The sequence below is a fragment of the Camponotus vicinus genome, unplaced genomic scaffold (assembly GCF_025532165.1).
Source record: "Camponotus vicinus isolate PSW18456_S1 unplaced genomic scaffold, iyCamVici1.0 SCAF_1, whole genome shotgun sequence".
Classification (NCBI taxonomy): domain Eukaryota; kingdom Metazoa; phylum Arthropoda; class Insecta; order Hymenoptera; family Formicidae; genus Camponotus; species Camponotus vicinus.
Genome location: NW_028141945.1, coordinates 11,455,344 through 11,471,580, shown reverse-complemented (window position 1 = coordinate 11,471,580; position 16,237 = coordinate 11,455,344). Strand labels below are relative to the sequence as shown.

The 16,237-nt window shown below is 27.0% G+C and overlaps 1 protein-coding gene and 1 pseudogene across 2 annotated transcripts; both read right to left on the bottom strand.

Annotated features, from left to right (window-relative positions):
- Positions 1-1,026: 1,026 nt before the first annotated feature.
- LOC145974441 (odorant receptor 30a-like) lies at positions 1,027-3,905 on the bottom strand. The gene is made up of 4 exons (XM_083104285.1): positions 3,291-3,905; positions 2,131-2,602; positions 1,578-1,808; positions 1,027-1,473 (listed from the first exon to the last, which is right to left on the bottom strand). Exons 1-4 carry the CDS (start codon positions 3,429-3,431, stop codon positions 1,133-1,135), a joined length of 1,185 nt encoding a protein of 394 aa, XP_082960411.1. The 5' UTR covers positions 3,432-3,905; the 3' UTR covers positions 1,027-1,132.
- Positions 3,906-7,222: 3,317 nt separating this feature from the next.
- On the bottom strand, positions 7,223-15,696 carry LOC145977396 (uncharacterized; annotated as a pseudogene). Its single transcript, XR_014440497.1, has 8 exons — positions 15,236-15,696; positions 14,515-14,745; positions 14,160-14,419; positions 13,743-13,841; positions 9,977-10,165; positions 8,811-9,282; positions 7,707-7,937; positions 7,223-7,563 (listed from the first exon to the last, which is right to left on the bottom strand). The product of XR_014440497.1 is annotated as an uncharacterized LOC145977396 (transcript).
- Between the last annotated feature and the right edge of the window lie 541 nt (positions 15,697-16,237).

The following is a 16,237-nucleotide window of genomic DNA, read 5'->3' as shown; positions in this document are numbered from 1 at the left end:
AAAATTTTTCAATTGCTTATCGTACTTATTTATAACTCACCACAATGTTATAAAGCATTTTGCTATATACATTATCAAAAATTGAAGATATAAAATTTTAAAAATTCTCGTGAAATTTTTTTCAAAACGTTGTTATATCAATTGAAAATGTTCTTCATTACCTTCGATCAATCGCGATGATATCAATGATGATCAAATTCCAAAAGATACTTATTGCACAACAAGTACCTAAAGCACAATGCAATAGCGAATAAGTGTCATAAACTTGCAATAACCATGTGGCAATAGAGGTAATCAATTTGAAAGGAGTCATCGCGTGTGCGATATCGTCTGTCCATCATTTGTTTGCCATTGTGATAAGGGCTGTAACTGATACTAATAACCGATGATCTGCCCGGTATATCAACTTGACAGGTACATCGATTCCTTTTTTATTCGTGAGGCATACTACATAAGAGATATTTGTTTATCAAATTGTCTAGATGTTCCTAAAGCCAAATAACCGACGATGTTATATGGACACAATGTACAATTATTCGATTCCTTTTTTTATTCAACATTTTTATTATTCAAAAGATATACATGTTTATCAGTCTGCCTTTTATATTCCTAAGACACTATAAAATGTAGATGCAAGCTGCATTTTTTACTTTTTAAAATTGTCGTTAAATACAAATTTATACGACAAAGTTTCTAAAACTATCATCCGTTGTTTAACATTCATTTTTATGGCATAAAATGTTACAAAAGACCGTTTGCGTTTTGTTCATACGCATTTACTACATTTTGGTTCACCTCGATATTCGTTCAATTAAATATTATAGTTTCAAATTGTCCAAAGTGAAAATGCATAATGCATAACTCATTCTTTTCTTTATATTGTACGTCATTACAGTTGATATACTGAGAAAATATAATGCGATATAGGTAAATAATATTGTATATGAAAAAATTTTATAGTTCTCAGCTATAATATAATGCAACGATTGATAATAATTCAATGCGATTATAATTAATAATTTTATTGATAAGACATTTAAATAAACTATATATTTTATTTATATCTTATTTTGTTAAAAATGTGTTATAAATTTCTAGTTTGTAAAAATATTCTATTTACACATGTTATATTTCATATCTCGAGCATTATACGAAGTACAGACAGATACGAAAAAGAGGTCTTCAAAATGTTTACTAAAGTTGATAAATTTACCACAACAAAATTCCCAGCTTGAAGCATGGCTGGACCTTCTGCTTGCATAATGATGAAGACTAGATTCCTCTTCAGTTTCATAGGAAATTCATACCAGGCAATTTGATAAATGGAGTATCCTATGTCTTCCATTTGGGATTTTATATATCTTCCGATAAAGCTGTACCCTGCTAGCGATACCAAATAAACAATTTGTATCATTAAGCTTTGTCCCATCTTAGCAGTATCTTTTTCTTTCATTGCTATAAGGAATTGAAATCCTAAAAAGAAGATATAATATATTATTTGCCTATTGAATATAAATTGTCTTATACAACTTATAATACATGTTTTGCGAAATGATATTAAATAGTTTAATATTCACCCATTATGCATAAACATATGCTAGTAATTAAGAGCTCTAGTAACAAAGTATAACTTATAACATCGACAATTTTCCTGATCAATCCTATCAAGTAAATATGTCTCTGTATAAGTTTCTTGAAATTATCATATATTTGCGGACTTGTAACATCTAAATTGGCGAAATGGGACCTTAGAATTTTCATTTGGCCACAAACATGTAATGTAATGTTGATAAATAGTGCATCATTACCTTTATGAAATAAAAATACAATGATATACAAAAATAATAATAATTATTATTAATAATTATTACTAATTAAAAATTATTAAAAATGTTATATAATTAAAAATGTTTTATAATTATTGTACATTGTTATTTATGTAATTTACCACAGATAATTGTTGTATATTGTTACGTAATATAATTTTAATACATTTATATCTTGATTTTTAGTTTTGATTTCAAATATTTATAAGTAATTAAATAACTAAATATTTAATTTTGTCTTAAATTACTATAACTATTATACTAGCAATACCATACCCATTAAGATGCCGCACATAAATATTACCTTTATTAGCATTAGTCACTGCTAGCAATGCAATTCCTTGTATGATGACAAATATTTTATGCATGCTTATTGGAACATGAAAGTATTTCATAGCACATTTTGATGGCACTGGATATTCCAACATTATGTTTTCATCCGTTACATTTTGATTTATTTCGTCATGATTCATAAAAGGTGCTAATGTATACGCTATACAAGCATAATAAGAACAGAACAGTAGGGGAAATGAAGCAATCCTTGATAGGAAAACATGTTTTCGCATGATATCGCGTTCTTTTGCATTGTTAATCGTCATATAATCGTTTACAGCAGATTTGTAATTGTTAATTAAGTTGTTCGCATATATGCGATAAAATGTTATCTTCAGCACAGCAAGTAATCCGCTAAAGCTTAACATGAGGCAGTCTACAATCCTTTCCGCATTAGCGCAGCCCATATATATCTCAATAGGAGGTAAAAACATCTGTATGGCCTGTTAATATATTACCTCATGTGTAACGTTTCATATTTAGAAACAATATATCTCGATTTTAGTTTGATTGATTTTTATAAATATTTCTATTTAAATGCAAATAAATGTGTATGTGATAATTATCTAATCTCTTACTTTTTCTTTTTTCATGTTTATCTATTTATATATTTATCTACCTATTTATATACCTCTGTATTAATATTCTGTTTATTTATTTATCTATTTATCTATAAAATCTAGTGCAGAGAAAATATTTTAACTTTTTAAAATAAAATAAAACAAAATTTTTTGAAATAAAAAAATAATGCTGCAATTTTATCTTTAGACTTCTTTATAAGAATACAAAATATTGAATGTAATTATATGTTTGAATATTTAATTCCATATTACTTAAAAATATACATAAATTAATTACAAAACTCAAGCAAGAAAGTTCTTCTTAAATATTTTTCAATGACTTACGATCGTATTTAATTATAATGTATGATTTATCCATTGTGTTATTATTGCTGGCACGTTTCACTCTATATACATTGTCAATGAAAAATTTGTTTATTTAATTATAATTACTATCGCAATATCGAAATTTTGTCTCGGGCGTTGCAAAATCAACGTAGAAAATGATCTATGCTGTCTTCGAACGATCGCGCGTCAATGATCATCGTGCTCGCATTCAAAAGGTGCATACCGAAAGAAAGACGCTCACGATACTGCGTAATAGCGAATAAAAGTTATAGACTTGCAGCGGCCAAACGCCAATGGGCCAAGTAACCAATTTGATAGGGGTCATCGCGTATGCGATATCGTCCTTCCATCGCTTGCTTGCCATTGTTGAGATAATGACTGTAACTGACGCCAATAACCGACGATCTGCTGGCTATATCAACTTAGCACAGGTATTCCGACTAATTTTTTATTCATGAGAGGTATTGTGTAAAAGATATTTGGTTATCAAACTGTCTCTATGCTTCTGAAGCCAAATAACCAATGTTATATCGTATGTCGACATAACGCAGGTATCTCGATTCATTTTTTATTCAACATAGAAGGTATAGGTGCTTATCGGTCTGCTTTTATTCACTTAAGATATAAAATGTAAATGCGTAAACTATGCTTTTACAAAATTGTCGTTGAACAAAAATTTATGCAACAAAGTTTCTAAATTATCGTTCGTCGAGTTATTTCTTTTTATTACGAGAAATGCTAGAAAAAAAACTGTGTGTATTTTATTCATACGAATATATACATTTAATTTCATTTCGATATCCGTCCGATTAAATAGCATAGTTTTAATCTGTTAAAATTAAAAATACATACATTGCACTTTTTTTTTACATTGCGGGTCATCACAGTTGACGTGTTGAGAATATATAATGCGTTGTAGACGTATAAGATATGACAGACTAAGCATGTTACGTATTTTCCATAACATATGGGGTAATCAATTTCACGGGAAAATAGGAAAAAGGTAAGACTAAGGGATATTTTTTCCGTTTTTTAGCAACTAATGTGTTAATAATCGCTTCAATATCATCGTACCATATGAATATTTTTATATATAAAAGTTAAACAATATTATGTGAAAACATAATTTGTGTGTGTGTAAAATTTTTCTATATGTACTTATAGCCAAATATGTGTATATATACTGAGTCCATCTATATATATTCCTGGATAAAATTAACGCATAATTTTTTTTGCACTTCATATATTTATGAAGGCAATATAAGTAAATAATATCAATGTTAGGAAATTTTGTTTCTCTTGATTTCAATGCTTTTTCATATCATTAATTCTTTAATATTTCTTTAATAATATTTTTTTAAAGAATTGATTTTTTGACTAAATAAATTTTATTTTTGTAAAAATATTATATTTTATATTTGTAAAAATTCTATTCTTTTTTAAAGGAAATTTTAAATATGATAAGTTTTGTTATAATTTTTCAGTAATATTCCACGCTATTAATTTATATTTTCTCTTTAATGTTAGTTTTGTGAAAAATCTTTTTGGCTAGAGATATGTTACTTTTTGTAAGGATTCTATATTTTGAAGAGGACTATAATTTTGATTGAAGAAAGAAGGATATATATACACGTTTAATGCACTTTTTTTATATTTTTAATATATTTTTAGGCACATTTCACATATTTTAGTAAAGAAAAATATCAATGCCATTAATCTTTAGTCATGAGAATTATAATCAATAGACACCTAAAGACCACAATGTACAAATATGTTATTATGTTATATGTAATTATTTTTATCTTTTAAAATTAATCATTAAAAAACTGGGAAATAAAAATTTGAAAAATAATTAAAATTTTTAAATTAAATCAATTTAAACAATTTTTTTGATTAACATAATCAATCATGTAATTTGTTGAAGTTCTTTATGCGAAATGAAATTATTTCATTGCTATTACTGCATTTATTAATTGTAGTGAATTAATTATATAATTGTACTCGTAAAGATATTAACACTCGATCGCTCAACCAAATCAACTAGATTAAATTAATATTTTACATTGTACCAGTATTAATACTGTCATACACTGATACACAATACACGCGCTAGCACATTCGCACTCGTAATTGTAATCGGAATCGCCCTTAATTTTTTGCAATCTTGATCATACTCGTACTTATGCTCTTACTCGATCTGATTTTTCGGTTTCGTGTTGTCAGTCCATATCCTTCGGATTTCCACGCAATATCTCTCCCCACCTATCGACGCATGCGCAAATGCTTAAGCGATCACCTCACGTACATCGATCACAAATCTCATCTTTCGATTGTTGTATACGTAAATTCAATACATAATTATTAAATATGTCTAAAAATTTATTTAATAGAAATAAGAATCATACTTCACAAAAATGTACATTTATTATAATGAACATCAATCGGGAATCTGAATTCACAGATTTTCGAAACGATCCAGTTACTATGTAAGATTTTTTAAAAACCATTTCAAGAGTAAACGTTAATATTTTTAAAATGATGCTTCTTAAAATATGCAAATATTAAAAGATTATAGAGTAATTAAGAAACCATAAGATAAAATTTTTCAAAAATCATCCATAAAAATACGATACCTGTACAGTTTGTTCACGCTCTTTGAAGGACTAAGAAAATATAGGATGAAATTGATCAGAATCCACGTTTGGAGATAAACGATAATATTTCAAAAATGGTACACCGTAAACATACTGAGACCTGTGCCATAAATTGAGATTCTAGAAAAACTAAGAAAACATAGATTAAAATTTTCGTGCATAAAATATATATCTTTGCAATACATGTATAAATTGCTCTCATTTTGGATGTAATCAATAAAAAAAAATTCTCCAGTTGTTTTCTTTAATTGCTTTAATTAAAAGAAAATAATTAGTTAGCCTGCAATTACGAAAGAAAGAGAGAGACCGACAGAGCTGTCTACCCCGGAAAATGACACGCAATAGCATCACTGCTACAGAATTCTATTAATATGCTATATAACGCCAGATGCTATATCTATTAATTCAATGACTATTATCAATGAGAGTACATTTAATACTACTATCGTAATATCGAAATTTTATCTAAATTGCAAAATCAACGTAAAAAGGATTCTATATTGTCTTCGAACGTATGTGCGTCAATGATTATCGTCCTTGCTTTTAAAAGAAGCATATTGAAAAATAGATACTGCGTAATAGTGAAAGGAAATTATAAATTTTTAAACAGCGACCAAACGTCAATGAGCCATAAAATCAATTTAAATGGAGATATCGTGTATGCAATACTATCATCCATCTATAGTTTGCTTATCATTGCCATGATACTGTCAATGACAATGACAATGATGTATCTGTATGTCTCATGATAATGACAATCTGTAACAGATGCTAATAATCGATGATCCACTTGTAATATCAATTTAACACAAATATATCGACTTATTTTCTATTTATGAGGAATGTTGCATAAGAGATACTTGCTTATCAAACTGACTCAATGCTTCTAAATAACCGATATTATATAGACACAATGTGCAAATACTATATTTCGATTTATTTTTTCCTTAACATAAAAGATATACATGTTTATCAGTCTGCTTTTATACCCCTGAGGCATTATGAAATGTAGATACAGATTACGCTTTTACGTAAAATTGTCGTTGAATAAAAATTTATATGACAAAGTTTCGAAATTGTCGTCCATCGCTCAATCGTTCCTTTTTGGTATAAAATGTTAGAAGAAATTGTGTGCATTTTGCTCTTTATACGCATTTACTACATTTTATTTCATCTCAACATTTATTCGATTATATATTATAATTTCAAATTGTCCAAAGTGAAAATACATAGAGTGTTCACTCTTTTCTTTATATTGTAGATCATCGCAGTTAACGTACTGAGAAAATATAATGCGATACAAACAGATAATTGTATGCCAAAAGATTTTATATCTCTCTGCTATAATAAAAGGCAATAATTGATAATGATTTAATGCAATTATAATGAATAATTTTAATGATAAGACATTTAAATAAACTATATATTTTGTTTATATTTTCTTTTAAATGTGTTATATTTTTCTAGTTTGCAAAAATATTTTATTTACACATGTTATATTTCATGTCTCGATCATTATACGAAGTACAGACAGATACGAAAAAGAAGTCTTCAAAATGTTTACTAAAGTTGACAAATTAATCGCGATAAAATTCCCAGCTTGAAACATGGCTGGACCTTCTGTTTGCATAAAAATGAACACTAGATTCTTCATCAATTTGATTGGAAATTTATGCCAAGTACATTGATAAATAGAATAACCTATATCTTCCATTAGGGACTTTAGGTAATTTCCGATGAAGCTGTACACTATTATCTTTATCAAAAAGATACTTTGTGCCATTAAGCTTTGTCCCAACATAACAGTATCTTTGTATTTCAATGCTATGATGAACCGAAATCCTGAAAAGAAAATATTTGCCTGCTGAACATACATTCTCTTAAATAACATAATTTATATAACATATAATTTATAACATAATTTTTAACATATAACTTAATTTATACATATTTTATGAAATGGTATTAAATAATTTAATATTCACCCACTATGCATAAACCTATGCTAGTAATGAAGAGCTCTGCTAATAAAATAAAACTAATAACATCGGCAAGTTTTCTAATCATTCCTATCAAGTAAATATGTCTCTGTATAAGTTTATTAAAACGATCGCAGATTTGCGGGCATGCAACATCTAAGTTGGCGAAATGGGTTTTTAGAATCTTCACTTGACCACAGACATGTAATGTAATGTTGATAAATAATGCATCGTTACCTTTATAAAATAAAAATATATTAATATACAAAAGAATAATAATGTATTCATTATTGTAATTAAAAGATATATTTTATAATGCTTCTATAACAGATAATTGTTATACAGTGTTCTTTCATATAATTGCACTTTAATTTTTAGTTTTGTCTTAAAATATTTTATTTTTATTTATCTATTCATTTTCAATATAATTATAATTTTATAATCTTTTTTACACACGCCGTATTTTTGCCATATATATCATATATTTTATAATGCACAAATAAATAATATGTGTAATACAATAAATAATGTATACGATATGGTGAGCTTTATTCAATAAACAGAGAGAGAGAGAGAGAGAGTAATGAGTCTATATATGTAATTATTCCCCCTTATGTTACTTAAAAATCAAAAAAGACTTAATCTCCCATTTCTATTAATTAATAAAAATTTCTATTAATTAAAAGGCATGATCTCCTATTAATATTATTTGCGAAAGCACTAATGAAGATTAATATATCTCGAACTCATATTGTCATTAGCTTTCATCATATAAAAATACGCAAATTCATGTTCTGAAGAAATGTTATATATAAAAAATAAAAATAAAATGAAAAAGCGGAATATATTGCATTAATGAATAAATAAACAGTAATATATATATATTTTAATAACATTATGCTTTAATTATTTATTATACCTATTTATTATTTATTTATTATTTATTATATAAGTTATTATGTAATTATACATGTATTTTATATTTATTATATGAAATATATAAATATAAATTGAAAATTCTTAACTTTTGTATAAAATTTCCATATACTCATATGATTTGAAACAAAAGATATGTAAATATATTGCACAACAAATAAATATTATTATTACCGATATTAGCATTAGTCACTGTTAGCAACGACATAGATTGGATGATAACAAATATTTTATACATGTTTATTGGAGCATGGAAGTATTTCATAGTACATTTTGATGGTATTGGATATTCCAATACGATATCCTCGGCCGTTACGTTCTGATTCGTTTTATCATGATTGATAAAAGGTGTTAATATAAACGCTACACTACAAAAATAACAGAAGCACAGCTGAGGGAATGAAACAATTCTTGCTGCAAAAGCATGTTTTCGCATAATGATACGTTCTTCTATATCCTCAATCGTCAGATAATCGTTTAAAGCAGATTTATAGTTGTTAATTAAATTGTTTGCATAAATGCGGAACCATAGTATCTTCAACACTGCAAGCGTTGCGCTACAGATTAACATGATGCAATCCACATTCTGCCCCACGTCAGTGCAGCCCATACACATCTCAATGAAAGGTAAGATCACCAGTAAGACCTATATGTATACCGTATATTATTTTCATCTTTTTGAAACAATGTATCTCGATTTTAATTCGGAGAATATTATACAGATTATTATAAGTATTTGCATTTAAATGTACATGATAATTTCTTTCCCTCTTCTTCGCTTCTTTTTATGTTTATGTCTCTATCTATTTCTGTATCTATTTATCTATATCTATTTATCTATCTATTTATCTATGTATTCATATATTTATCAATTTATCAATTTATTTCTCTTTGTCTGTAAAAACAACTGCATAGAAAATGTTTTAATTTCTTATACAGAATATATAAATAATATTGTAATTACTTTCAGATTTCTTCAATAAAAATGCAAAACATTAAATATAATTATTAACCCAAATGTTTGATTTCATATTATTTAATAATAAAAATATGCACATATATAATTGGATTGTAAAATTCAAGCAAAAAAAATTCTTTTAGATATTATTCAATGACTTACGATCGTATTCGAGTATATTATATGATTTATTCATTTTATTATTATTGCTGAGAAAACGTTTCACTTTATGTCAAAAGAATGAGAAGTTTGCACATTTAATACTACTATCGCAATATGGAAATTTTGTCTAAAGCGTTCCAAGATCAGTGAAAATGTTTTACGTTGTCTTCGAACGATCGCGTATCAATGATCATCGTGCTCGCATTCAAAAGATGCATACCGAAAGAAAGAAGCTCACGATACTGCGTAATAGCGAATAAAAGTTATAGACTTGCAGCGGCCAAACGCCAATGGGCCAAGTAATCAATTTGAAAGGGGTCATCGCGTATGCGATATCATCCTCCCATCGTTTGCTTGCCATTGTTGAGATGATGACTGTAACTGACGCCAATAACCGACGAGCTGCTGGCTATATCAACTTGACACAGGTATTCCAACTTTTTTTTATTCATGAGAGGTATTGTGTAAAAGATATTTAGTTATCAAACTGTCTCTATGTTTCTGAAGCCAAATAGCCAATGTTATATGTCGCATATCGATATAACGCAGGTATCTCATTTTTTATTCAACATAGGAGGTATAGGTGCTTATCGGTCTGCTTTTATTCACTTAAGATATGAAATGTAAATGCATAAACCATGCTTTTACGCAAAATTGTCATTGAACAAAAATTTATACAACAAAGTTTCTAAATTATCGTCCGCCGAGCTATTTCTTTTACGAGAAAGGTTAGAAAAATACTGTGTGTATTTTAGTCATACGGATATATCGCATTTAATTTCATTTCGATATCCATCCGATTACATAGCATAGTTTTAATCTGTTAAAATTAAGAATACATACATTGCACTTCTTTTATATTGCAGATTATCACAGTTAACGTGCTCAGAAAATCTAATGCGTTGTAGACGTATAAAATATGACGGACTAGCATGTTACGCATTTTCCATAGCATATGGGGTAATCGATTTCACGGGAAGGAGGGAAAGAGCTAAGACTAACAATAAGAGATATTTTTTCTGTCTTTTAACAACTAATGTTGTATTAATAATCGCTTCAATATCATTGTATCACATGAATATTTTTATATATAAAAGTTAAACAATATTTAGTGAAAACATAATTTGTGTGTGTAAAATTTTTCTTTAATTTTGCTTTCTCTAGATGAAATTCTAACTACAATTATAATTCATTTCATGTCATACATATAATGACGGCTGACAAAAGGCAATTGCATATCTGATCTGTAAAAAATTATCTTGCAATTCTCTCTCTTTATGAAGACTATTATATATAGCCAAATATGTATATATATATTGAGTCCATCTATATATATTTATGAAGACGATATAAGTAAATAATATCATATGTTAGGAAATTTTGTTTCTCTTGATTTCTCCAAGTTTCAATACTTTTTCATATCATTAATTCTTTAATATTTCTTTAATAATATTTTTTTTAAAGAATTGGTTTTTTCACTAAATAAATTTTATTTTTGTAAAAATATTATATTTTATTTTTGTAAAGATTCTATTTTTTTCTAAAGGAAATTTTAAATATGATGAGTTTTCTTATGATTTTTCAGTAATTTTCCATGCTATTAATTTATATTTTCTTTTTAATGTTATTTTTGTGAAAAATCTTTTGTTTTTAGCTAGAGATATGTTATTTTTTGTAAGGATTCTATATTTTTTAGAGAACTGTAATTTTGATCGAAGAAAGAAGGATATATATATATATATATACACACAGTGCTCTTTTTACATTTTTAATACATTTCACATATTTTAGTAAAGAAAAAATTCCATTAATCTTTGGTTATGAGAATTATAATCAATAGACATCTAAAGAATGTACGAAGATGTTATTATGTTATATGTAATTATTTTTATATGTAATTATTTTATTTCTTAAACTTAATAATTAAAAAACTGGAGGTGAATATACATTTTAAAAATATTTAAAATTATTAAATTAAATCAATTTAAACAATTTTTTAATTAACATAATGAATCATGTAATTTGTTGAAGTTTTTTATGCGAAATGAAATTATTTTATTGCTATTACTTCGTTTATTAATTGTAGTGGATTAATTATATAATTGTGCTCGTAAAAATATTAACACTCGATCACTGAACTAAATCAACCAGATTAAATTAATATTTTGCATTGTATCAATATTAATACTGTCGTACACACACAATACACGCACTAGCACATTCGCACTCGTAATTGTAATTGAAATCGTCCTTAATTTTTTGCAATCTTGATCATACTCGTACTTATGCTCTTACTCGATCTGATTTTTCGGTTTCGTGTCGTCAGTCCATATCCTTCGAATTTCCACGTAATATCTCTCCCCACCTATCGACACGCTTGCGCAAATGCTTAGGCGATCGCCTCACATATATCGATCACAGATCGCCCCTTTCGATTGTTGTATACGTAAATTTAATACATAATTATTAAATATGTCTAAAAATTTATTTAATAAAAATAAGAATCATACTTCACAAAAATGTACATTTATTATAATGAACATCAATAGGAAATCTGAATTCACAGATTTTCGAAACGATCCAGTTACTATGTAAGATTTTTTAAAAAACCTTTTTTAAAAACCTCTTCAAGAGTGAACGTTAATATTTTAAAAATGATGCTTCTTAAAATATGCAAATATTAGAAGATTATAGAGTAATTAAGAAACCATAAGATAAAATTTTTCAAAAATCATCCATAAAAATACGATACCTGTACTGTTTGTTGACGCTCTTTGAAAGATTAAGAAACTCTGAGATGAAATTGATCAGAATCCACCCATTGGAGATAAACGATAACATTTCAAAAATGGTACACCGTAAACATACTGAGACCTGTGCTATAAATTGGGATTCCTAGAAAAACTAAGAAAACATAGATTAAAATTTCTATGCATAAAATATATATCTTTGCAATGGTTGTATAAATAGCTGTCATTTTGGATGTAATCAATGTAATCAAAAACTTCTCTAGTTGTTTTTTTAATTGCTTTAATTAAAAGAAAATAACTAATTAACTTGCAATTACGAGAGAAAGAGAAAAACCGATAGAGTTGTCATCCCAGAAAAGACACGCAGTAGCGTAGCTGCTATAGAATTGTATTATTATGCTACATATTTAGCGCGAGATGCTATATCTATTAATTCAATGACTATTATCAATGAAGGTACATTTAATACTACTATCGTAATATCGAAATTTTATCTAGAGCGTTGCAATATCAATGTAAAAAAGATTCTATATTGTCTTCAAACGAATGCGCGGCAATGATCATCGCGTTCGCTTTTAAAAGATGCATATGAATATTGAAAAACAGATGATACTTAAGATACTGTGTAATAGTGAACAAAAATTATAAACTTTTTAAATAGGGACCAAACGTCAATGGGCCATAAAATCAATTTAAATGGAGATATCGCGTATGCGATATCGTCCATCCATAGTTTGCTTGCCATTGTCATGATACTGTCAATGACAATGGCAATGGTGTACCTGAATGTCTCTAATAATGACAATCTGTAATTGATGCCAATAATCGATGATCCACTCGCAAAATCAATTTGATACAAATATATATCAAATCATTTTTTATTTATGAGGGATATTACATAAGAAATACTTGTGCTTGTCAAACTGTCTCGATGCTCCGAAAGACAAATAACCGATGTTATATAGACACAATGTGCAAGTACTATACTTCGATTTATTTTTTATTTAACATAAAAGATATACATGTTTATCAGTCTGCTTTTATATTCCTAGGGCATTATGAAATGTAGTTACAAACTACGCGTTTACGTAAAATTATCCTTGAATAAAAATTTATATGACAAAGTTTCGAAATTGTCGTCCATCGCTCAACCATCCCTTTTGGCGTAAAATATTACAAGAAATTGTGTGCATCTTGCTCTGTATACGCATTTACTACATTTTATTTCATCTCAACATTTGTTCGGTCATATATTATAGTTTTGGTCTGTCCAAAGTGAAAATACATAGCGCGTTCACTCTTTTCTTTATATTGTAGATCATCGCAGTTGACATACTGAGAAAATATAATGTGATATAAGTAAGTAATTGTATGTCAAAAGATTTTATATCTTTCCGCTATAATGTAATGCAATGATTGATAATAATTTATTGCAATTATAATTAATATTTTTAATGATAAGACATTTAAATAAACTATATTTATTTATTCTAGTTTTATTTATATTTTCTTTTATTAAATGTGTTATAAATATCTAGTTTGTAAAAATATTTTATTTACACATATTATATTTCATGTATCGAGCATTATACGAAGTACAGACAGATACGAAAAAGAGGTCTTCAAAATGTTTACTAAAGTTGACAAATTTACCACAATAAAATTCCCAACTTGAAGCATGGCTGGACCTTCTGTTTGCATAAAGATGAAGACTAGATTCCTTGTCAGTTTCATAGGAAATTCATACCAAGCAATTTGATAAATGGTGTATCCTATGTCTTCCATTTGGGACTTTAGATATCTTCCGATGAAGCTGTACACTGATAGCGTGACCAAAAAAACAATTTGCACCATTAAACTTTGTGCCATTTTAACTACATCCTTTTCTTTCAATGCTACAATAAACTGAAATCTTGAAAAGAAAATATTTGCTTACTGAACACAAATCCTATTTAATTTAATTATAATACCTGTTTTGCGAAATGGTATTAAATAATTAAATATTTACCCATTATGCATAAACATATACTAGTGATAAAGAGCTCTATTAACAAAATAAAACTTATAACATCAACAAGTTTCCTTGTCATTTCTATTAAGTAAATATGTCTCTGTATGAGTTTCTTGAAACGATCATAGATTTGCGGACTTGTAGCATCTAAATTGGCGAAATGGGACCTTAGAATTTTCATTTGGCCACAGATATGTAATATAATGTTGATAAATAGTGCGTCGCTACCTTTATAAAATAAAAATACTTTGATAAAGGGTAATAATACTTATTATTGTAACTCACAAATATGTTTCATAATGTAACACACAGACAATTATTAAATATTGTTATGTAATATAATTTTTAATATAATTCTATTTTGAATTTCAGCTTTAAAATATTTAATTTTTATTTGTTTATTTTATTTTCTATATAATTATAATCTTCATATATGTATGTATATATTTACATAATTATATTTTTTACTACTATTATATTAATTATATTTATAATTTATATTATTTATTTTTTATATAATCATGTAATATGTTATATATATTTTATATTTATTATATGTAATTTTGATTTCTCATTTATTGATTGATATGTGATATATAAATATATATTGGAAAATTTTTAATTTTTATTCAAAATTTCCACACTCATTTAAAACACAAAATAAATAAGATCAAACAAAAGATACATAAAGATACGTCGCACAACAAATAAATACTACCTTTATTACAATTAGACATTATTATTAGTGACATAGATTGTATGATGACAAATATTTTGTACATACATGCTTGTTGGAGCATGAAAGTATTTCAGAGTACATTTTGATGGCAATGGATATTCCAACATCATGTTTTCGTCCGTTACGTTTTTTTCATTGTGATTTATCATAAGAGCTGTTAATGTAAAAACTACTGCAGCATAATAAGAACAAAACAATAGAGGAAATGAAGCGACCCTTGACATGAAAACATGTTTTCGCATAATTATACGTTCTTCTACATTCTCAATTGCCATATAATCCTTAACGGCAGATTTGTAATTGTTAATTAAGTTGTTTGCATAGATACGGAACCATATTGTCTTCAGCACACCAAGTAATCCGGCAAAGGTGAACATAATAGAATCTACACTCTTTTCCGCGTTAGTGCAGCCCATGTATACCTCAATGGGAGGTAAGATCATCACTATGCCCTGTTGATACGTTATCTCGTGTATAACACTTCGTATTTAGAAACAATATATCTCGATTTTAATTCAACTGATTTTTATAAGTATTTAAATGTGCTTGATAGTTTTCCCTCTTACTTTCTCCTTTCTTATGTTTATATATCTTATAGTTATCTATATATTTATATCTCCCTATATTGGTTCTCTATATATTTATCTACTTATTTATCTATCTATATATTTATCTATATATTTATCTATATATTTATCTATGTTCTGCCTATCTATCTATGTATGTATTTATTTGTAGAATCTAGTGCAAAGAAAATATTTTAATTTTTTAAAATAAAATAAAATAAAATTCTTTTAAATAAAACAAAATAAATAAATAATGCTATAATTTTATCTTTAGACTTTTTTATAAAAATGCAAAATATTGAATGTAATAATATGTCCAAATATTTAATTTTATGTTACTTAAAAATATATAAATGAATTTAAAAACTCATGAAAGCAAGAAAGTTCTTAAATATTTTTCAACGACTTACGATCG

Excerpts from the sequence above, each read along its gene's own strand:
- LOC145974441 (XM_083104285.1), bottom strand. The coding sequence starts at position 3,431 with ATGGCAAGCAAGCGATGGAAGGACGATATCGCATACGCGATGACCCCT. Across the intron at positions 2,603-3,290 it reads TCGTGAGCGTCTTTCTTTCG|GCCATACAGATGTTTTTACC; the intron begins GTATGCACCTTT and ends ATATATTAACAG. Across the intron at positions 1,809-2,130 it reads AGTGACTAATGCTAATAAAG|GTAATGATGCACTATTTATC; the intron begins GTAATATTTATG and ends TATTTCATAAAG.